At 43.6% G+C, this 22,330-nt stretch overlaps 1 protein-coding gene across 1 annotated transcript; it reads left to right on the forward strand.

Annotated features, from left to right (window-relative positions):
* The first annotated feature begins 3,440 nt into the window (after positions 1 to 3,440).
* On the forward strand, positions 3,441 to 15,621 carry csnk2a2b (casein kinase 2, alpha prime polypeptide b). Its single transcript, XM_030731886.1, has 12 exons — positions 3,441 to 4,467; positions 4,834 to 4,945; positions 7,621 to 7,722; positions 8,930 to 8,980; positions 9,126 to 9,185; positions 9,376 to 9,459; positions 11,909 to 12,019; positions 12,174 to 12,275; positions 12,853 to 12,953; positions 13,235 to 13,383; positions 13,517 to 13,600; positions 14,954 to 15,621. The coding sequence occupies exons 1-11, from the start codon at positions 4,364 to 4,366 to the stop codon at positions 13,591 to 13,593; spliced, it is 1,053 nt and encodes a 350-aa protein (XP_030587746.1). The 5' UTR covers positions 3,441 to 4,363; the 3' UTR covers positions 13,594 to 13,600; positions 14,954 to 15,621.
* Positions 15,622 to 22,330: the final 6,709 nt, after the last annotated feature.

A 22,330-nucleotide genomic window follows, 5' to 3' on the forward strand; every position in this document is an offset into this window, starting at 1 on the left:
CATCTAAGCAACAAATTTGTGTTGAGGGTTTTTTATAATGGAATTATTCTTGTTCCTCGAGGAATCGTTGCAGCCCTAGTTTGAAAGCGTCTTTAAATCTGTTGTCCTGCTTCATGTTGCGTTCACGTCGTGTCTGTCAGGGTGGGTTTATGACCAGAGTGAATGATGCCCTTCCTCTCTGAATGCTGTGAGATTGTAGTTGCGCTTAAGAATCCCGGAACAGCAGTTAGTTTACGCCGTGACTCCTCGATTCATGGTTTGAGTGCAGTATTGAAAAGAACTGAGTACAAAGTGAGGAGACAGAAGTAATGTTTTTATTTAAATCCTAGCTTGCAGTTCTTTTTGTTTTTGCCTTAAACGTGGGGCCACGGTGCCTCTCTGCCGCCTCTTCTGCTTTCTGTTTCTATCCATCATCATAATCATGTTGAGGTCAAGTGATCAGCCAGCCATCTTTTGCTTTTTAATTTTTACAAACCTGGAACGCTTCAGAACAAGGTGGATTTGGGGTTTTAAAAAAGTACTGTAATTGTTTTAATGGTTTTGCATTTGTTTTTTTAAATTGATGTAATTCCAATTGATATGAATACCTGTATATCTGGAGGGAGAGACCAGGGCCTTGGGGTGGGTGTGCCACAGTTGAATACAGCTTTGGAAACGTAGAGGCAGTGAATAACTGCAACACACAAACATCAGGAATCACTGGGCCTCAGTTCATATTTTGCCAAGAAATGCAAGTGCGCAAGGACTTGTTAATCGGTGCTGACACGTCATCAGATGTGTATAATAGAAAATAGACACTCAAGTTGCAGAATAAGGAGCTCACATGTATTAATAATAATAATAATAATAATAATAATAGTAATAATAATATACAATTGTATGTTCAAAGCCAAAGATTAACCTAATGCCATCCAAGCAGCACTGAAACAGTGATTAGTATTGCTGATTGTGGCTGCCTGGCCATGCATTTTTTCCCTGTGTTGTAGGATACTGTTATGGTTGGACCAATCTGAAGTTACAGTGAGGAAACCTGCAAAATCAAAGGTGGTCATTTAAAAAAAAAAAAAAATCTCTCATATCTGACGAGCAATCAAGACAACAAGAGGAAAACTTGTATAAGCACAAATGATTCCACCTCCCCTCCAGTAAAGGCAGCAGTTTTCCCACCCGTTGTTTTCTGTTTCCTTTTCAGTTCTGATAAATAACCCCGTCAGACCCTGGTGTCTCTCGCTCTCTGCATGCTTGCCGTGTTAGTTCCTGTGTTTCTGTCCTTGGGGGCCGGTGTTACCTACCCCTTCCTCCTCACAGCGCCGCTCTTTCCAATAGCATTTCTTTTTTTTTTTTTTTTCCCTCCCCCCACTCCCCCCCAAATTGTACTGTAGTTTATGTGAACGATGTTGAAAACAAACCTTTGAAAAGAAAAAACTTTGTGGCGACGTACAGTACGTGTACATTCATGCTAAGATTATCTGTATGTATGTAGCATTCAAGTACGCACAGCACTAACAAATAAAACTTTTTTCATTTATAAATTTATACGATTAATGAAGTTATTTAATTGACTTTGGGGAAACTACGGTGGTTGCACTGATACATGGGCATTTTTCTTTGCAGTTGTTGAAGTGGAATGATAAATATGGAAGATTTGGAATTATTTTGATTGTCTTGCATAACAAAGCCCACCGAGCTTTCCCAGAATTGGCGCGAGTCACCTCGCTCGATGCTGAGAAGGCCTTCAACCGTGTTAGATGACCTTATCTGTTCTACATTCAGCATACATGTAATCTTTTAAAACTGATGAGTCAAAACTTGTGCATCGCAAAAATATTGTGAAAAAGTTAATTTTTTTTCTTAATTCAAAAAGATAAACCTTCTGTAGTCATTTAATTTCAGTTACCATTCAGACATTATAAATATATCATTCTCAGTTTAGTTCAGTTCACGCAGCCACAGTCATGGGGAAGACTGCTGACTTGATGATCACTGACGTGCTCCACAACAAGGATAAACCACAGAAGGCTACCTGCCTGAAGAGCGCTGTATGGAAGCGTATTAATGGAAGGTTGACTGGAAAGAAAAAGTGTGGTATGAAAAGGTGCACAAGCAACAGGGACGGGCGCAGTCTTGAGAGGATTGTTATGAAAACTTGATTCAAGAACTTGGGAGAGCTTCACAAGAAGTGGACTGAGGCTGGATTCAGTGTGTGAAGAGCCACCAATCACAGATGTCTTCAGGGATGGAGCTACACCGGCCGCAATCCTGATATCAAGACACTCCTGATTCAGGAACCCCAGAAGCGTCTTACCTGGGCTAAGGAGAACGAGGACTGGACATGGAAATGGTCCAAAGACCTTTTTTTTCCAGATGAAAGGTCCTAGAGTCTGGAGGAAGAGTGGAGAGGTGCAGAAGGCGTTTGAAGTCCACTGTGAAGTCTGTGATGATTGGTTTGCCATGTCATATGCTGGTGTTGCTGATGGTTGGTCCACTGTGTTTTATCAAGGCCAACGTCAACACAGCATCTACCAGAGGATTTTAGAGTGCGTCATGCTTCCATCTGCTGACACCAATTTCCTTTTCCTGCAGGACTTTGCGCCTGCTCACAGCACCAAAACTACTACCAAATTATTTGCTGACCATGTTATAACTGTGCTTGATTGGCAGCCAACTCGCCTGACCTGAACCCCACAGAGAATCCGTGGAGTATTTTCAGGAGGAAGATGAGAAACACCCGACTCAAAAATAGAGATGAGCCAAAGGCTTCTATCAAAGCAACCTTGGCTTCAATAACACCTCAGCAGTGCCACAGATACAAATCCCTTAACATGAAAGAGTCCTTAAGTTACCCCTTAATTAGGTTAAATCTCTTAAATCTAAGCATTAAAAAATTATGCAGCCACAACCCCTTCATTTCCCACCAGTTTGACCCAGCAAACAAGGGAACGTTCAGGCAATGCTCCCTGAACGTCACGTCTGAAAGTTTACTTGACATCCCCCCGAAGGTTACTTTTCTAGAATATTCTCCAAAATGACACCTTCAGGGAACCTTTAAGGAACGTTTCCTGAAGGTTAGTTTTGTACAAACTAGGCTGCTGTTTGCCGGGTGAAACTGTCAAACATCAACCCTCCCTAAAAGTGTCCTATAAGGAAAACTTTCAAAACTAAAAGTGGACTTGGAGAGCATATCTAGTTTTTAGGGAAGTGACCTGAGCACCAAAAATCGAATGGGTTCCTCGTTTTTTTTCAAAAATATTAATGAGATTAGGTGGTTTTTGCACCTTGCTGACAGACAAACAGAGGACACCTGTTACATACCGGAGTCAGCTGATTTTCCCTTATTTTTGCACGTTTTGACAGATTTGAGAAATCCGTCACATCCTCATCACCAGGGGGCGCTGTGGCCCGGCTGCCCACTCGAAGGTCTCATTTCTTATTCTCACCCCGGCAGCCAGTGGCTTTCACATCCGGGCGGCGCTCTTGCTCCTCTTCAGTCGCAATCCGTTTCCTTTCCCTGCGCTCTCGACCAGGGGAGGTCCGCAGCTGCAGAAGAAACCCCTTGAATCGAGGGGTCTCCGTGGGCGTGTGGCACCGGGCCTTTGAGGCGCTGCTTTCCCCGCACAGCCGATAGCACATGACGCTAGCTCCGCTGATGGTGGTGCACGGCGCCGAGCGCTCCCCGTCGGTGCGACATCCCCGCGCTCAAGTAGCATCACTGGCTAACGTTAGCTAACATCATCGATCTCTCTGCTACTCCACCCCCCCTCTCTCCCGGAGATCGATCCCCGCTGCCGAACCGTCACATCAGCTGTCGAGTGATAGCGAACACCAGACCACGGTGGGCATCCCCGACCAGCGCAGGAAGTCCGCCTGTTTCCTCTCGGATTTGGGGCCCGCAAAGAGAGGAACGTTAGCCTCGGAGTTTAAACCCGTATTTAGACCACCGACCTCCTTTCCAGCCTCCCTCTGTGGCCTTTCAGGGGTCCGGTTCTTCTCTACCTCAGCACCCTGATGCCTCCCCGTCCCTGTGTGTAACCTCAGCTGCTCATCATTCCGACATTATCAGCACACTCAGAGCTCCACCGCCCCCGTCTCTGCTGCTTCTGTCAACCCCACCAAGGAACGGTGTTCGGCGTGCACTCACTGCGGCTTTTCCCGGCGGTCATCCCTGGGTTTTCTCGTCATCCCTGTCTCCCCTTTTTTCACTCTGGTTGTTTTTCTCTACACGCTAGCTGGCTGGCCAGCTCCGCTTCACACCCACACACGTTATCCCCTTCATACATCCCCCTCCCCCCAGTTAGTTTGCCATCCACATCCCAGCAGATCCCCGTGACACGCGCCGCACGGCACCCGAGCCACGGGTCTCGCCATGCCGGGTCCGGTGGCCGGTAGCAAAGCCCGTGTGTACGCAGATGTCAACACGCTGAAGACCCGGGAGTACTGGGACTACGAGGCCCACGTACCCAACTGGAAGTGAGGAAATTTCTGATTACTGCAATGTGCTTTAATTGCATGATAATGGATTTCTGTGGAGGGATAATGTGGCAGATGGGCGTCTATTATTATACATTTAGCTGTGAGGGTGTGATGACACCATGTCTCCCAACCTTCAAGCCTGCTGTTCTTCACTGTCTGACACTTTCCTCCCCCTTACCTCCATCTCTGTCCCATAACCAACCTGTCTGCTCACTTGTATAACATTTTGGCTTGGTATCAGAGCCAGAAGTCAGTGGGTAGAACATTTAGAAACAAAGTATAGACTGATTTAATTGCATGCTGAAGCTGAAAATATTTTCCTCTACTCACATTCCTGCTCCATTTTTCTGTTTGTCCCTATAGCAACCAGGAAGATTACCAGCTGGTTAGAAAGCTGGGCAGAGGGAAGTACAGCGAGGTGTTCGAGGCTATCAACATCACCAACAATGAGAAGGTGGTGGTCAAGATCCTGAAGGTGAGCAGTTGGAGCTTCCCAAGAGTTCATTGCCATTGCTACTTTTTTTTTTTTTTTGGTCTTATGCATTGATAAACTGTGTATTTCAGCAAGCAAGTTGAAGACACCTCTTTGGAATCAGCATTGTCATCATGGGCAGTAATAGAATCACTACCAATAATTTAATTAGTAATAATAGTTTACTATCAAAAACCTTTGCAAACACTGTTACAAATCCTTACAATTACACCCAATACCACCAATTATGAAAAGCTATTGGATAAACACACTGTATACAATAGGTGGAGGAATTCTGCTGGTTTCTGGCTCCATAGCGTAGTGGTGTACACATTCGCCTAAGAAGAGACTTTTTTTTCCCCCCCAGGTGAAACCCAAATCTCTTGGGTGGGTTGCACTAAATCAAATATGTGGAGCTACCTCCTTTGGTGACCCCTTGTGACAAGGGAGCAGCTGAAGATGGCATTAGTAGTATCAAGAAAGCTAAAGGAGAAACTTGTTGGACTGGCTATATCAGACTTAAATCCATATTATTTGTCAGATAAAGCCATTCAAAATGCTCCTAAAGGCATCAACAGCACAAATGAACCTGAAGCAGCTGTTGGATACAGCTCACTGTTTTGGTGCACCTGTTAATTAAAGTGGCCGAACCCCCAGATTTAAGCGTACATATTCGCTTAACAAACCCCGGGTCAGTCCCAGGAGGAGACACAAATCCCCTTTGGTGTTGTGTCAGGAAGGGTATCCTGTGTAATAAATCTCCCAGATCAAACATGGGAAGCTACCTGCTGTGGCGACCCCTTGTGAATAAGGGAGCAGCCAAAAGTAGCATAATTTGGAATAATGGGATTGACTGAAATTTGGAACCAGCCTCAAGTGGCCGTTTGAGGAACTGCAGTTGTTGGCTTCGTTTTTCAGCCCTGCAGATTACCGTTCCGGTTATAGTGCATTTTCAGAAAACTTCAAAGCAGACGGTGATTTTGGCAGCTGATGAGGTATAACCACACAGATAATGTGCAGATTGACCAGTAATGAAAATATGGTTAGTTGCAGACCTTAATATTTCTTGAATGATTAAGTGAACAGACATTCTTCCACTTATCAGACATGGGGTCGCTCTGTTAGGCTAAGCAGGATATTCGTGATGTCCCTTTCCTCAGATACATTTTCCACATTTTCCTGGAGGATCCTGAGGTGCTCCCAGACCAGATGAGTTTCTCCAGCAAGCTATTAGTCTACCTGGGCGACTCCTCCATTTGGGTGTACCCTCAAAACCTCCAAAGGGAGGTGCTGACCACACTTGAGCCAACAACTCTTCTGGCATCATTTTCCAGCAGAGAACTATGGCCTCAGGCTTAGAGTTGCTGACTCTCATCCCAGCTGCTTAGAGGAACCTGAAAAGATTCTTAAAATTTTCAGTTTGAAAGGGAAAAACAAATTGTTTCAAACTTTGCTAACATGCAGTGACCGTGTAAGCTTACAATAGGTGCACCTTAGTTTTCCAGTTTTCCTGCATTTGTCAGGTAATAGATTACATGTCTGTGACAGGCTGGCGACCTGTCCAGGGTGTACCCGGCCTCTCGCCTTATGACAGCTGGGATAGCCCCCCCCCCCCCCCGGCGACTCTGAATAGGATAAGAGGAAGAAAATGGATGTCTGTTGAATTAGTGCTGAAACAAAACATCCAATTTGGAAGAGTCCAAAGTGAGATGTGTTATTTTATCTGACAGAACAGTCCAGGTTAGAACAAATGTTAAATTTTCTATTTTACCAGATGAAAGAGAGGAACAAATTCCCACACTTAGGCCACTCTCTGGTGGCCCAAACAGTGATTGCAGCTCTAGGTCAGTCAGTCAGTGCTGATCTGGAGCTAATTGCAGCTCTGCCGTTAAGCCAGTGAGCAAAGCCCCCTGCTGCTTTTGGAAATCCCAGAGGAAGATTTAAAAAATTGGTGCCAGCAGGATGACAGCGTGTGGTTACTGTGCTCAGAACGGCCGAACATTTGCATCACATCAGGAATAAACAAATATATAACTGATCATAAAGGCAAAGCTCTATTCATTTGTAGGAAGTAGGCGGTGCTAACAGTAAACCTGGCTTTGATTGGCTGGCACTATTACCATTGCGTCTTTAGCAGTGGATTAAAGTAATTGAGCACGCAAGCTTCTGCCTGCACACATTTACATATCCAAGTCATTTGAACCCTTCTTAAGAACAAAGTAGAGTCTCTGCTCAGAGCACCTCATAAGATTTGTAGTTGTAGATCGTTTGGACTTTGCAGAGAATTCTGCAGAAGAATCAATTCGCTGTTTGATTTGTTCCTGTCTCCCCGAAGTCATAGTTAACATGACCACTAAACATCTCCGTGACTTGGTGCTAAAGGTCCAACCCCTAAAAGAAAAAAAAATGAGTGATGCCTGTGACAGATAAGGATTAGCTGACAGCCACTTAAATGGAAACCTCAGACTGAGCGATGCTAAGGGATGCTGAAGAATGCAGCAGCAGCGACGGGGCGAGCAGAGTCAGCAGATACGAAGTCAGGAGTGAGAAGAAGCAGCACAGACGCAAACCTTTCTGCTTTTACAGCCTTTGTTGTCTTCTTCTACTCTGAGACTGTTCAATCTGATTTTTATTTTATTTATTTATTTATTTTTATAATGCTTTTTTTTTTTTTTTAGCCGGTCAAGAAGAAGAAGATCAAGCGAGAAATCAAGATCCTGGAGAACTTGAGAGGAGGGACCAATATCATCCGCCTGGTGGACACAGTCAAAGACCCAGTGGTAAGAAAATAAATCAAGGTGTAAAATTAGAGCCAGGCTGTGAGACATGAGCCAGAGAGGCAGTTATTAGATTAAGTCCTCTTTGGTGCCCTCGTTTTCTCAAAGAAACAAACTGGCTCTAAGACAGCTGTACTGTGAATAATTAAGTTTGCATAACTTCTTTGCTTGAATGTCATTCAAATAAGAGATGCACCATTCTGACTGTTTTGTATCCTGACGTGATTCCAGCACCTAAAATCAGGTTTTCCTGAATATTTTTCACAGATTAAAATGAGTGAAAGTGTCTGAATTCAGAGTTGAGCGACTCACTTTTATGGCCTCAAGTGGCCATTTGTGGAACTGCAGCTTTTGATTGCGGCGCTGTGTGCTCACCTGAACGCTTGTCTCTTCACATGACAAATACAGCAGGGAGCCACTCATGACAGCATTTTCCATTAGTGCTGCTAACAGTTTATAATAAGTCCATAGGGTGCCTGTAATGTTGGGTGAAAGCTGTGAGCTGCTGTGTGTAGCAGCCTGTGGAAATTAGAAGCACAAGTAAGATCACAGATGTTGCAAATGATACACTCGGTGTGCTTGCTGTTGACATGAGAAACAAAGTAATCTTATAATTCCAGTTTTGCTGTATTTACCGTGTGATTGTTTTGGCTCACAGCTTCCCATCAGGCCTGAAATGTGTGGCTCTATCATTTTTGTTTTACAGTCAACGGTAGTAACAACAGTTTCATAGTTTGACCACTTTTATGTTTCTATATTCTGTGTTTCCAATCTGAAATCTACTCGGACAACCAGACTGGATATCTCGCTTTACAATTTTCTGAGCTGGGACACATCAACCGACCAGGAAGGAAGGATATTTATAGGCAGTGGAAATGCTCTGACTAAGCCAGGAGGCCTTGTTCCAGTGCAGCGGTGGGAACCCTGCAGGGTCCTTTGTGTTTGTTTGTTCCTGTGAACTTTATTGGGTTAGAAAATGATCGTTGTATCCACAGCTTTTTGAGTATCAAGCATGATCCAAATGGTTGTATCGTGCGTCCTGTTTGGGTCTTGATCACACAGTGGGGCTGCCAAATCACTGATTAATCAGGTGATTGAATCAAGAATGAGTGTTCTCCTGATCTTTTTTTCTGTGGTGTTAATTATTTTTTTTCCCCCCTCTTGACATCCTTCCCACCCTCTTCTCGTTCTCTCTGTGGTGGCTGTATAGTCCAGAACGCCAGCGCTCGTCTTTGAATGCATCAATAACACAGACTTCAAGGTACAATTATCACCTGTTTCCTAGATTGATAGGTGCCACATTGAATGCTTGCCACTTTCGTGCCTCTCATAGCTGTGCTGTAATCAGTAAGCTTGAAAGAGCAGTAAATCCTGATGCTGATTTTTTTTCTTTTTCTTTTTGGCAGGAGTTGTACCAGAAGTTGACAGATTATGATATCCGTTTCTATATGTATGAACTACTGAAGGTGAGACCTCTTAACTCAACCTTTTTAATCTGATGCATTTGCACACAAAAGCTTCTCAGACTCCTTCAGACCCCTCCCAAATTTGTGTTTTTGTCTGTGTTCATGTTTTTTGTGTGTGTGTGTGTGTGTGTGTGTGTGTGTGTGTGTGTGTGTGTGTGTGTGTGTGTGTGTGTGTGTGTGTGTGTGGCAGGCTCTGGACTACTGTCACAGCATGGGAATTATGCACCGTGATGTCAAACCTCACAATGTGATGATCGACCACCAGTTGAGAAAGGTAGGCAGTGCCTTGTGCAGTCTTATTTTGTTCTCCCCTCACTCCCCCACGCTCTCTTTTCGGTCCCGCCCCCTCCCTCTTGCTGCGTCTCGCTGGTTATTTTCACCGCGGCTTTTCATTCCCCTCTTTTGTTATTTTTTTCTTCCCATTTTGAAAAGGAGTTGTTATTGCATTAGCGTGGGCTTTCAAACACGCAGAGTCCCTGCATGAGTGCATTAGGCATGAGATCCTTAAAATAAACACAGATATAATTTCCATTTACATAAATGTGAGGCTCACTGCACCTTGTTGGTGCATGCTACAGGGCCCAGCTAATGAAAGCGTTTATGGTCATCAGTCTGTGATTACCTGTATGTCACTTTTTATTGCCAATGTCTGAACAGATTATGATATTACTTAAAAAAACGAGACTGTCCCAACTCCCCTGGTTGCTTCTAACAGCATGTAGTGTGACTTAAACGTGAAGGACTCAGGATCTGTTTTCTGTTAAGAGTCCAGAAGATGTGATCCTTATGCTCGCTCTCGAGTGCTTTGCCTCGAGTCCTCTCTTCTATTTCCAGCATCAGTAGTGAGCAACACTAACAGCAGGTTAGAAAGGAAGTCCACTAATCACTGAAAAAAAACTACAGGCTGCCAGCACAACACCGACACCGCGTACAGAAAACGAATCAAAAACTGGTTTGGCTTTAGACGGACAGATGAGCATCTTTCTTCTATTTCTTCAAAATGCTCTAATGAAATCTGCCTGTGAAAAACTAATTACACCATTGGGGTGGCTCAGGAGGTAGAGCAGGTCCTCTACTAATCAGAAGGTTGGTGGTTCGATTCCTGTATTTGTAGAAGGAAGTGCTTGTATGGATGGGTGTGAATGGGTAAACGTGTTGTTTGGAAGGGTTGCCCCTTGTTTCTAAAAAGAACATGGCAACACTGGTTAGGTTTGCAAAGTTGAACAAATAGCAAGACTTCTGGAACAATAAGACCAAAGTGGAAATGTTTGGCCATCACGTACAGCACCACATTTGGTGAAACCATATCAGCACGCACACCTCATACCAACTGTCAGCACAGTGGTGACGATTTGAGCTTGTTTTGCAGCCACAGGTCCTGGACTGAGTCACTGAGTTGACCTTGAACTCCTCTGTATACCAAAGTATTCAAGAGTCAAATGTGAGGCCATCTGTCCAACAGCTAAAGCTTGACTCAAAGTGGGTCATGCAACAGGACAATGATCTCAAACACAGCAATAAATCTCCAACAGAATGCCTGAAGAGGAAAAGAATCAAGGCATTCAAATGCTGCAGCAGGACCTTCAGAGGGCTGAGCACAAATGAGTGCCTGCAAACCTCAGTGACCTGAAGCCACGCTGTAAAGCAGAGTGGGCCAAAATTCTACCAAAACAGTGTGAAAGACTGATCAAGTCCTCCATACGTTAAAATGCCTGCATGCTCATAGCACAGTGATATTTAACTGTGATACATTTAGCATTTACAAGCCTTCATCAGGGAGTTAAATACATTCAATGCCCCAAAAAGCCTGTTATCTAATGATGTTCCAACAATAGAGATCATTCAGTAGCTTTACCTTTTTCTTTTAAGTCAGTAATTGTTAAACTTGATAAATAATTGCAGGCTTTATTTGTTTCCCATCATGCTTTTAATGAAAGCAGTAGCAGATCCTATTTCCTGATTGAAAATGTAGGTTGAACCAAAATCTTGAGTAGACTCAGAAACAACAGTGTCACAGGAATGAAAGTGGCTGGTAGGCAGCCTCGCTTAAAGGGGAGGAGAAAAAAAAAAAAAGGTTGCTGCAGAAGTGACAGTTTCATCAAAAAGTCTTTCCAGCTGTTAGCATAACAACAAGACCTGAAGGTTGTCATCCTGCATCAGTATGGCCTCTCACAGGCGCACAGGGGTTTCCAGCAGTACCAGCTCGTCTGCAGGAGCACAAGCAAACGAGGAACGCTGTGAAGCTGAAATGCAGAAATCTGAGTGCAGCAGACAAAATACACTTCCCTTTGAAATGTGGAGATGCTCGGCCATGAGCTCAGAACATGCAGCCAAAAAGCCTTTTCTCTGAACTGGCAACAAAGTGCAACTCACTGAACCTCGAGTGCCGAAAAATGGCAGCGGAGGCTCAAAATTTGAAGTATTTGGTTTGAACAGAACACCGTCTGTTCAGTGAGCTGGAGGGCACTGCAAGGACACATTTCTCCAGGCAACGGTGAAGCTTAGTGGAGGCTGAGCTGGGCAGAATCGGTGCTCTGTGGAAGGAAGTGCAGGCAGCAGTGAGATGCAGCAGTGGAAATGAGATTTACCTTTAGTCTAAAGAAAGAAAGAAAAACCTACTATATAATGTCCAGCAGGGGGCAGCAGGCTCATACAGATGTGAATTCACCCTACTTTACCCTATAGTGCACTAACAGGATGTGTCTCTGCTGTGTGTTTTTTAGCTACGCCTTATAGACTGGGGCTTGGCAGAGTTTTACCACCCGTCCCAGGAGTACAACGTCAGAGTGGCCTCGCGATACTTTAAGGGCCCTGAACTCCTCGTGGACTACCAGGTAATACAGACACACACACAGCCTCACACAGACACACACACACGGTTTGCCAGTCAAGTTAAACCCATTAATTCTCACTTATTCTCACATGTGGATAATTAAGATGTCTGTTTTCTCATCATCGGCAGTGCTGTTTGATGATTGTGTGTTCCAGATGTATGACTACAGCCTAGACATGTGGAGCCTGGGCTGCATGCTGGCCAGTATGATCTTTCAGAAAGAGCCCTTCTTCCATGGACAAGATAACTACGATCAGGTGCCTTTCACACACATTTTTTACGAGACAAAACAAAAGAGTAAAGATAACCGATTTCATAAACACGTGCATTGAGAAACTCAGAGGGTCCGCCTCGGCTCATGGCACAGACACACAGCTGTTTGTGGCATCCTGTTTCTCAGTTAGAGGTACTTTTTGTAATTATTCTTTGTAAACCGTAACTAAAACTTTCACTATCAGAGGACCAGTGCAGGTGCTCGCTCCTAAGAAACAGGTAAATGCTGTATTTATTGTGAGATTTCCCCCAGTTTTGTAGCATAGACTGTATATTCAAAGATGGACATGTAAGCTTTTGAAGCTTGAAAAGTACAGCCCAGCCTCAATTCAACTTCAGCTGATATCTCCTCAACACGATACACAGATGCTTTGGACATAAAGTCCAAGAAAACGTTTCTTGACATGCTTCTGATAGCTTTAATTAATTCTGAAGTGTTGACATTAGTGACAGGAAGAAGTCGCTTTTGCTGCAGCGCACACACAGAATTCCTAACAAGAGACTGGAAGGTGTTAAAAGCCTGATCTGAAGTTTATGCTCTTTCACTGTTGTGCTTCCCAGCTGGTGCGAATTGCCAAAGTCCTGGGGACAGACGAGCTTTTCGGCTACCTGCGTAAATACCACATTGAACTGGACCCACGCTTCAAGGACCTCCTGGGACAGTAAGTCTCACTCTGACTCAGCCTCTGGGATTCCCTCCACTAGAGAAACATTGTGATATGCAGCAGCTGTTGTCAAGCTGAATGTGTCGTAGAAATGAAAGCCAAATACAGACTGAAAATATCCCGAATTAACAATTTCAATTTTATTAGTGCTGCACAGCTGTCTACCTTTTTCCACTCCACCTGTAGAAAAATCTCATAATGATAAAATAACACACCTGTGGCAAATGGAGCTCTCCTGGGGGGAGGTTTGGAAATAAGGAATGTGTTTTTGTCTGCAGGCAGAGCAGGAAGCGCTGGGAACAGTTTGTGCAGACGGAGAATCAGCACTTGGTGAGTCCTGAAGCTCTGGACCTGCTGGACAAGCTGCTACGATACGACCACCAACAGAGACTGACTGCCACAGAGGCCATGGAGCACCCCTACTTCTGTAAGTGTAACCTGTGATTTAAATTATTAAAATGAGAGGACCCTAAATCTAAAGGAAATCTATTGTTCTCAGAGATATTCTGGAGTTTAAGGTCATTTAAACGTGGTTCCTTTTCCCCCTCTCGCTCCTGCAGACCCTGTAGTGAAGGAGCAATCTTTGTCGAACTCTGACAGCAACATGGTTTCCAGTGGCAACACTACAGCGCGATGAAACACAGGTAACAGTTTAAAAACATTCATCCGTCAGTGATGAGTTCAGAGCATACACAGGATTCCAAACCAGCAGGGATTTTAGAGCCAGATGCAGTTTTTTAAAAACTCATTTAGATGCTCTCACTTCTGCCAAACTTTAAAGAGAACCTGTTGTGCTTTCACTGCATATCTGAAAGTGGTTGTGTCTGTGAGGACAGAGGCCCCACCCATCTGCTGTTTGTGAGGGGCAGCCAATCTGAAAAAAGCTGAGTAAAACAACTTGTGTGGGACAGAGTGCAACCTGAGGGGCTGCAGCAGGGAGCAGTATGAGATAAATATGGACTATTTTAAATTAGCAGAGTAGCTTTGCGTGAGTCACAGAATCCAAGATCCAAAACGTGGAGCTGGGAATGACAAGAATGGGTCCCTTATTTGAAGGAAACTTGCAAACTAACTCATTTCCTGTTGCTTGTGCACCTGTTTTGTTTTTGTTTGTTTTGTTTTTTTTTGCAAAAGGCAATCAGTTTGAAATATTTTACAGCTCTTAGAGGATTTTTTTTTATTGCTGCATTTACAACTTGCAATATACTACATATATCCCATGATATGTGGCAGATAGTCCCACCCTGTTCTTATGAACATATTTTTTGGGTGCATGGAGAGAATTTCTTTGAATCTGGTGCAAATGCTCACTTGGACTCAAGGATGAATTCATTAGGAGAATAATTCAGATTCTGATTATATATTCACCCAATTGTCTACAAGAATGAATTTGCGTTTGAAAAGTCCACGGTGAAGTTGGTTATTAATAACGGGCATATCGTGACTAATTTGGCAAACAAGTAAGCCCCCAAAATCCTGATTTTCCTACAACCCTTATCTGCCCTTACAACATTTATCTGACCATTAATTAACAGCATAACTAAGGAACAGAGAGGAATTTATGGCTGTATGTCAGAAAATCTTGTCAAAAATCTTGTGCACGAGCAGCAGATATGAAAACATGCAAACAAGTTTCTTCACTGAAAATGAATTTAGCAGAACCAGGAGTTTCAGAAGTTGCACCAAAACCGTATAAAGCACGTCCCAGCAGTTGGTCAGTGTTTTTCTTTTTTTTGTTGTTGTTGTTGTGCTTTTTTTAAAATCACGTCGTCTGCACCAAATCTGATTAGGCAAGTGCTCACGCTGTCCCGACAAAGCAGGTCAGTCGAGTTTTGGCTTTCAGGAGCCGTTAAGTGAAGTGTCTGCGAGTTGCTGTAATTGTGTCGACGCTTCTAATCGATCCTCGCTCTCTCTCGCTCTCTCTCTCTCTCTCTCTCTCTCTCTCTCTCTCTCTCTCTCTCTCTCCCCCCTCCCCCCCCCCCTCTCTCTCTCCACAGAAGCAGAAAAAAGAAGTTTGTTACCTCAACTTTGTACCCAGTTGTGACAGTAACTTTGACAAGTGTACAGTGACAATGGATCAAAGTAACTCTGACCAGTTACACACTCACAGATACGTGCATACGGATACACACACATCAGTGCAAGCACACCTCTACATGTACAAACACAGATGCAGACGTGTATACATAAACCCTCCTCCTCTGTATCAGTCTGTGATTGGCTTGTCCTGGTTCCCTGTCCAGCAGCCTGACCAGTGAGCTTGAAGCTGCCCCCACCCACACCCCCACTGTCCCCTCAACTGGTCTCTGTTCTCCCAGCTCAGTTTCACGTAGGCCAGTGAAGACAATTACTGCTTTTAAGGACAATTCAGTACCACCTCCTCCTTCTGTCAAGCCCTCCTTTATAGAACCTCCCCTCTTTGTTTGCATCAGCATGGAGAATGAACAGAAGCGTGAACCTGTACAAGTCCCGAACTGCCCCAACCCTGATCCGTCTGTCTGCTCCGTTTCTTTTCCTCCCCGTCCTCTTCCCTGACAGACAGACAGGCATCTTAGCACTACTCCAGATCTGAAAGTGGCATGGTGGACTCTCTAGGTAGGATGATGATGATGATGATAATAATATTAATATTAATGAAAAATAAATGATTTTTATTTAGTTGAAATACCCGTGTTGTGAGTGAATTTACTGCACATTTGTTTTGAGTTGGGGTGCTTTTTATTACAGTATATATCTTTTATATATAGTTTTATATTTTGTTCAATCGAGGGAAACAGGTTGAGTTAAAGAGTTTGAATTTACCTCAAATAAGCAAAATTGAAAAAGATATTTGGGGGTTAAAACACTGTTTAATTTTGCTGGATACTGTTCTGCACATTGCCCCATGTGTTTTCACAAAGTGACAAAATCAACCAATATTAAGGTATTTTTAAGTTGCTTTATGCCATCATGTCTTAGAAAAATCATTACACAGGTACAGCCATCCGTTCATAGATTTTTGTAATGCTTATCTGGGGCCCAGGTACAAGGCAGCAGTTTTTTTTGCAAAGATGTCCCCCCCCCAATCTCTCCAGCCACCTCCTCCAGCTCTTCTTGGGGGACACGGAAGCATTCCCGACCCAGCTGGGAGACGATCTCTTCAGCATATCATCGGTGCATTAAATTCTGCTAAAATGCTGTAAAGAAATGTAAACCTGCATTCATGTTATAACAGGACACGTGCTTGTATACATGCCTGCCAGCGCTGGGGCTCCTAATGAGGTGGTGGATGGTGTCCTGGGGGACCAGGGCATCATTGAGCTCCTGGACAGTGAGGTGCAACCTGGCTGGGTCAGATGGACCGAAACATAATCTCCCAGAGGTGTTCTGTTGGATTTAGGTCAGGTGAGCGTGGGGGGCAGTCAATGGTATCAGTTCCTTCATCCTCCAGGAGCTACCTGCATACTCTGACCACATGAGGCCGGGCACTGTCGTGCACCTGGTGGACCCACTGCACCAGTGTAGGGTCTGACAGTGAGTCTAAGGATTTCATCCTGATACCTGATGGCAGTCAGGGTGCCGTTGCCTAGCCTGTAGAGGTCTGTGCATCCCTCCATGGATATGCCTCCCCAGACCTTCACTGACCCATCAAACTGGTCATGTTTAATGATGTTACAGGCAGCATAACGTCCTCCACGGCTTCTCCAGACCCTTTCACATCCATCAAATGTGCTCAGGGTGAACCTGCGCTCATCTGTGAAAAGTACAGGGTGCCGGTGGTGACCTGCCAGTTCTGCTCTTCTATGGCAAATGCCACTCAGACTCCACGGTGCTGGGAAGTGAGCACAGCACCCTCTAGAGAACGTCTGGCCCTCAGGCCACCCTCATCAAGTCTGTTTCTGATTGTTTGCTCAGAGACGTTCACACCAGTGGCTGCTGGACGTCATTTTGGAGATCTGCAGTGCTCATCCTGTTCCTCCTTGCACAAAGGAGCAGATCCCGGTCCTGCTGATGGGTTAAGGATCTTCTACGGCCCTGTCCAGCTCTCCTAGAGTAACTGCCTGCCTCCTGGAATCTCCTCCATGCTCTTGAGTCTGAGCTGGGAGACACAGCAAACCTTCTGGCAATGGCATGTATTGATGTGCCATCCTGGAGGAGTTGGTCTACCTGTGTAACTTTTGTAGGATCCAGGTGTCACTTCATGCTACCAGTAGTGACTCTGAGCCTAGCCAAATGCAAAAGTGGTGAAAAAAGTCAGAAAACATGAGCAAGGAAAAATGTGAGTGGCCTCCTCCTGTAAAACCATTCCTGTTTTGGGAGGTTGTCTCATTGTTGCCCCTCTAGTGCACCTGTTGGTAATTTCATGAACACCAAAGCAGCTGAAACTGAAAGTTTGCTACTTAACTTTCTCTGTATTGCTGTAGGGTCTTTACCTTACAATATAGAGTGCATTGAGGCAGCTATTGTGATTTGGCACTATAGAAATAAAATGGAATTGAAATATTGCAGACGTTAACTGACTTGATGCTATACTCTGATTAAAAAGTGTTTCTATAATTTTTTTTTTTAATTTTTGAGCAGTGTGTATTGGTTTGATTAGCCAGTGGGATCATCGTTATCCACCAGACTTAGACTAGTTAAAACCCATTCTCTCTGAACATTTCTGCTGCCTGTATCTGCAGCAGTTATGACTTGCAAATTATGCAAATCTCAATTTGGTGCCCAAAACGGGAAACGCCATGTTTTCGTGCATCTTTCAAGATAACAAGGAGGCGACTCGTAAAAGCTTCCTTCTTTAACGAGTCGTGAAATTGCTGGAAAAGTAAGTGGAACTAAAAAGAAACAGCTGGAGGAACATTTTGCAACTAATTAGGTTAATTGATATGCAGGTTAAAGCTCTATTATGCAAAGAAGAAACTATATGTGAGCATGATCCAGAAACTCCATCATCTTCTCCGGGCCAAAGCTCATTTAAAGTGGACTGAAGCAAAGCTGACAACGAACCAAAATTTGAAATTCTTTTTGGAAAACTTAAACATTTGATGTATTTCTTTGTTCTATTGCGATTAATATGAGCTCATGAGATTTGCAAATCAATGCATTCTCCTGCATGTCACACTCAAAAGTATGACAGTTAGCAGGGCTGAAATACTTGATAATCTCATCCCCCTTCCAGCACAGTTAGGGGAAACTAGTCCACTTGACCTGTTGTTTATTTAAACCTGTACAATGAATGATTAATCATAATTTATAGCTTACAGGCCACCGGCATCTGCTGCCGCTGTTGTTGTTGTGTGCAGGTCTGACGTGTCGGCTTCCTTCATATACTGAAAGAAGGAAGGCTTCCCTTCTACAACCTGACTCCTCGCTCATGTTCAGTTACTCTGACACCAACACACACACATGAAACTTTTAGCAGTAGTGTTGTGTGATCAGCAGTGAGCAGTGTCTGGTCTCTCTGTTCACACACACACACTCACACACCTGGTCAGCTCTCTGTACATGCGAATGTACAGGTGACCTGTAGTTTCCACATTATTTAGCCAGCAAATGAATAATTCTGGGCTGTAAACAAACAGCAAGTTCTGAACTTTGTGATCCTTTTACGGTGAGTACTTTTCCATCTGACTGCCTTTCTTTTGTTCACATGATACCCACTCTTACAGAGAATCTGGGTCTTTTTTTCATTGGAGAATAATAAAAGCTGTTCTTTAGCCTCTTTAGCTCACTCCTCAGACTGTACTGTATTATACAGCACCGGGAGCCTGGTTAAAAACATGCTGTGACGACCCTCTCTGTAACAGGTCTCCTGCAGGCACTAGAGGGCTGTGGCTCAGTTCCAATCGGTGACACTGGCAACACATGGGCCTAATGTGTGCCTGTGCTCTATATAGGTGCTCTATAAGTATCAAAGAATCAATTTTAACCTGACAAAAGTGCATAACTTGTTCCCATTTATTTAGTTGAATCTACTACAAATGCTGAAGATAAGACAGATTGACAGACATAAAATAGTGTTTTTAAACCAGCATTATGATTCCCAAAGAGCTATTAGCCAAAAACGTGGCATATCTCGGGGTGGTGTGCAATGTGTCCTTTAAAAATTGAGGAATTTTTAAGTAGAGGACAAAAGAAGGAAGTGCCAGGCCTAAAAAACGATCTACAACAGATGAAATTGAAAGTCATTTATTTAAGAAATGGGAAAAAAATCCAACAAAGACCCAAAACAGGACCTGAGAGATGCATCTGGCCCTTCAGCTGATCCATCTCCTGTTCACTGATGTCTCAGTGGAAGGGTGGCTGTCAAGAAGCCATTCTTGAGGAAGGGAAACAAGGAGAAAAGGCTGATATATACCAAATTACACAAGAAGTGGACTGAAAAAAATCAGTGGCAACAGGTCTGATGGAGAGATGAATCCAAATTTTATATTTTTGGCTTCAAATCATCAACATGTAAATTGCAGTGAAGGCTCTCATGGTTTGGGGTTGCATTTCAGCCAGTGGTTTTGGAGATCTTGTCAGAATTGATGGAATTACAAATGCAGAGAAATGGTCAGATTTTGATCTGACTGTATGACAGTTTGATCTGGAAATTATCTGATTGGCAGTGGTTTCATTTTTCAAAATGATCCCAAACACACTGCCAATGCAGTCAAATCACACCTGGATAGACAAACACACAATGGAACACTAACATGCCATGTATGTTTGCACATTTGCATGTTTCCCATTTTTCTAGTAGCTCACTCTGAAAGTGGTTACCACGTTCAGCAGTTACACTCAGCGATCGCTTCAAATCCCAAACAATGCTGCTTTTATTAGCTCAGCTTTCTTTAATTTCCACAAAACATTTGTGTCTACCATCAGAAATGATCCAGCATGAACCAACCAGGTTCTGAAAAAAATCAGTGGCAACAGGTCTGATGGAGAGATGAATCCAAATTTTATATTTATATGTAAATTGCAGTGAATGATGATGAAATGATCCAGCATGAACCAACCAGCATCATTACCTTTACTGGATTAGCTAAAGTTGTCTGGCTGCAAGGATACGTTCTTCAGTCTTTTGCATAACCTGGTCGAGTATACAGGACAATGTGAGCAGTGTGCTGGGAACTATAAATGTGGGGGAAACCTAACTTAACTTACTGTTTCATTTATTGACAACCTGTGCTTTGATAGGATTGAAAGAGGTCAGAATCAGACTATATTAAAAAAATTCTGAGCAGCACTAATTTCTCTACACCAGCTCTCTATGGACTGGTTTCCACTCTAATCTAAGGGCTTTATACAAGCCACATTCATCCTTTATTCTTTGCATTCTGTCACTCTCACATTTACACTGATGTAAATGATTGAGAACAATTTGAGGTTCACTATTTTGCCCAAGGACACTGGTATGTAAAGTAGAGGAGCTGGGAATTGAACAACTGACCTTCCACTTGGAAGGCGACCCACTCTCATCCCCAGTGTAGCTGCTCACTTCCCACCCATCAGCAAGCCCAACAGTCTTCCTACAGGTGGACATCCCTGCAAATTCACCCCAAGGCCAAACTGTGTAAGAGTTGCATCTCAGATGTTACAGGCCTCGGTCAGCATGTAAAATGTTAAAGTTCATGACAATAAAATTAGCATAAGATTGAACAGTTATGGATTGATTGGAAGGTTATCAGGAGAAAATCTCTTCTCTCTAAAAAGAACCTGGCAGCACAGCTTAGGTTTGCAAAGCTGCATCTGAACAATCCCCAAGACTTCTGGAACAACGTCCTTGGGACAGACGAGACCAAAGTTGAGATGTTCGGCCAAAATGCAAAGTCAGATTTGGCTAAAACCAAACATAGAATATCAAAACAACCTGTCAGCACGGTGGTGATGGAGGGCTGATGGTTTGGGCTTGTTTTGCAGCCACAGGACCTGGGCACCTTGCAGTCACTGAGTCAACCATGACTGTTGTGAACGTGTTCACATGCTGTGAAACTTGGCATAGTTAATATTAAGAGAAAACTTTGCTTTAATTTTAATCTTTTTATTTCTTTTGGCAGCTTTGAGTCAAAGCTTTGACTGCCATAGGGTGAGAGGCAGGGTGCAGGCCAGCCTATTTTTTCAAGTTGTCTTGAGCAATAGTAACATCCAGGCTTTCTGAAGGGCTTTCAAATTTTTTAAAGCATTTGCTGCTTTTTCACTCATTTGCAATCCAGGAATTTCATAAATAACTCATTTTAAATGGTCTGTGTAGGCAATTTGTTACTAGCAACCTACCACAAAAAACACATCATTTGTTTCCGTTTCTGTAGTTTAATCCATGAAAACAATGTCAAAGATAACACAGTAACATAGAAGAAAATGGCATTCTTTTCAGTAGCATTCATCAACAAAATGATTCCCAAAGAATTATTAGCTGAAAACTTGGTACATCTCAGCATGGTGTGCAGTGTGTCTTTAAAATGTTTGCTTCAAATCAGCACGGTGGCGCGGTGGTTAGCACTGCTGCCTCACAGTCAGAATACCATCTGGGAGTCCTGGGTTTGATTCTGCCTGGGCCTCTCTCTCTCTCTCTGTGTGGAGTTTGCATGTTCTCCCTGTGTCTGTGTGGCTTTTCTCCAGGTACTCCGGTTTCCTTCCAAAGTCATATCAGATTCTTCTAGTTTCAGTGGCAGAAAATTTCCTGTATTTTTAAACACAAAACAGCACAGGTATGACCTCCACCGTTAGCCAGGGTTTGAGACCACTGTTACCAGCCGGCACCGCGAGGAGGTGGTGGTAGGGTTTTGCACAGCCAAAATTTAGAGTGTCCAATTAAGTTAAATTTCAGAGAAGGAGGGAGAGAGAAGAAAGAAAGAAAGAAAGAAAGAAAGGCACAGAGGAGAGGTCAAAGTGAAGGAGATGGATTCAAGGTGGTGGCAGACGAGGTGAGCTGTGTTTAAGGTGAAGAAGAGTTCCTCCGGAAAAACTTGAAGCCTTTTTTCTTTTTTAAGCAGCGCTCTTGCAGCTCTTTATGCTGCAGTATGATTGTATGGAGATCTCTGACACTTTTTGCGTTCAGCTCTTCAAGTTTCTCACACCGTATTTTGAGTTCTTCAACTATTTCATGCTTTTCTGCATCACTTTCTTTCAGCTCTTTAAATTTCTGTTCCACCAATCTCTGTGCTTCCTGCATGTCTTTGAGCATCTTCTCCTGTTGGTTTGCTTTGTGCTGGGCATTCTTATGGAGCTCTTCCAGTTCTGCGTTTTTGTGCATCATAACTTCGATGCCTGCACACATTTTCTCTGCACAGATTTTCTCCATCGCTTCTTTGTATTGCTGCAGTTCTTTGATTTTCTCCCTGAGTTCTCCATTGCTCCTTTCAGAAGTTTGGAGAACATCTCGCAGCTGTTTCTGTGATGTGGAGAGCTCT

The sequence above is a fragment of the Archocentrus centrarchus genome, chromosome 6 (genome assembly GCF_007364275.1).
Source record: "Archocentrus centrarchus isolate MPI-CPG fArcCen1 chromosome 6, fArcCen1, whole genome shotgun sequence".
Taxonomy (NCBI): Eukaryota; Metazoa; Chordata; class Actinopteri; order Cichliformes; family Cichlidae; genus Archocentrus; species Archocentrus centrarchus.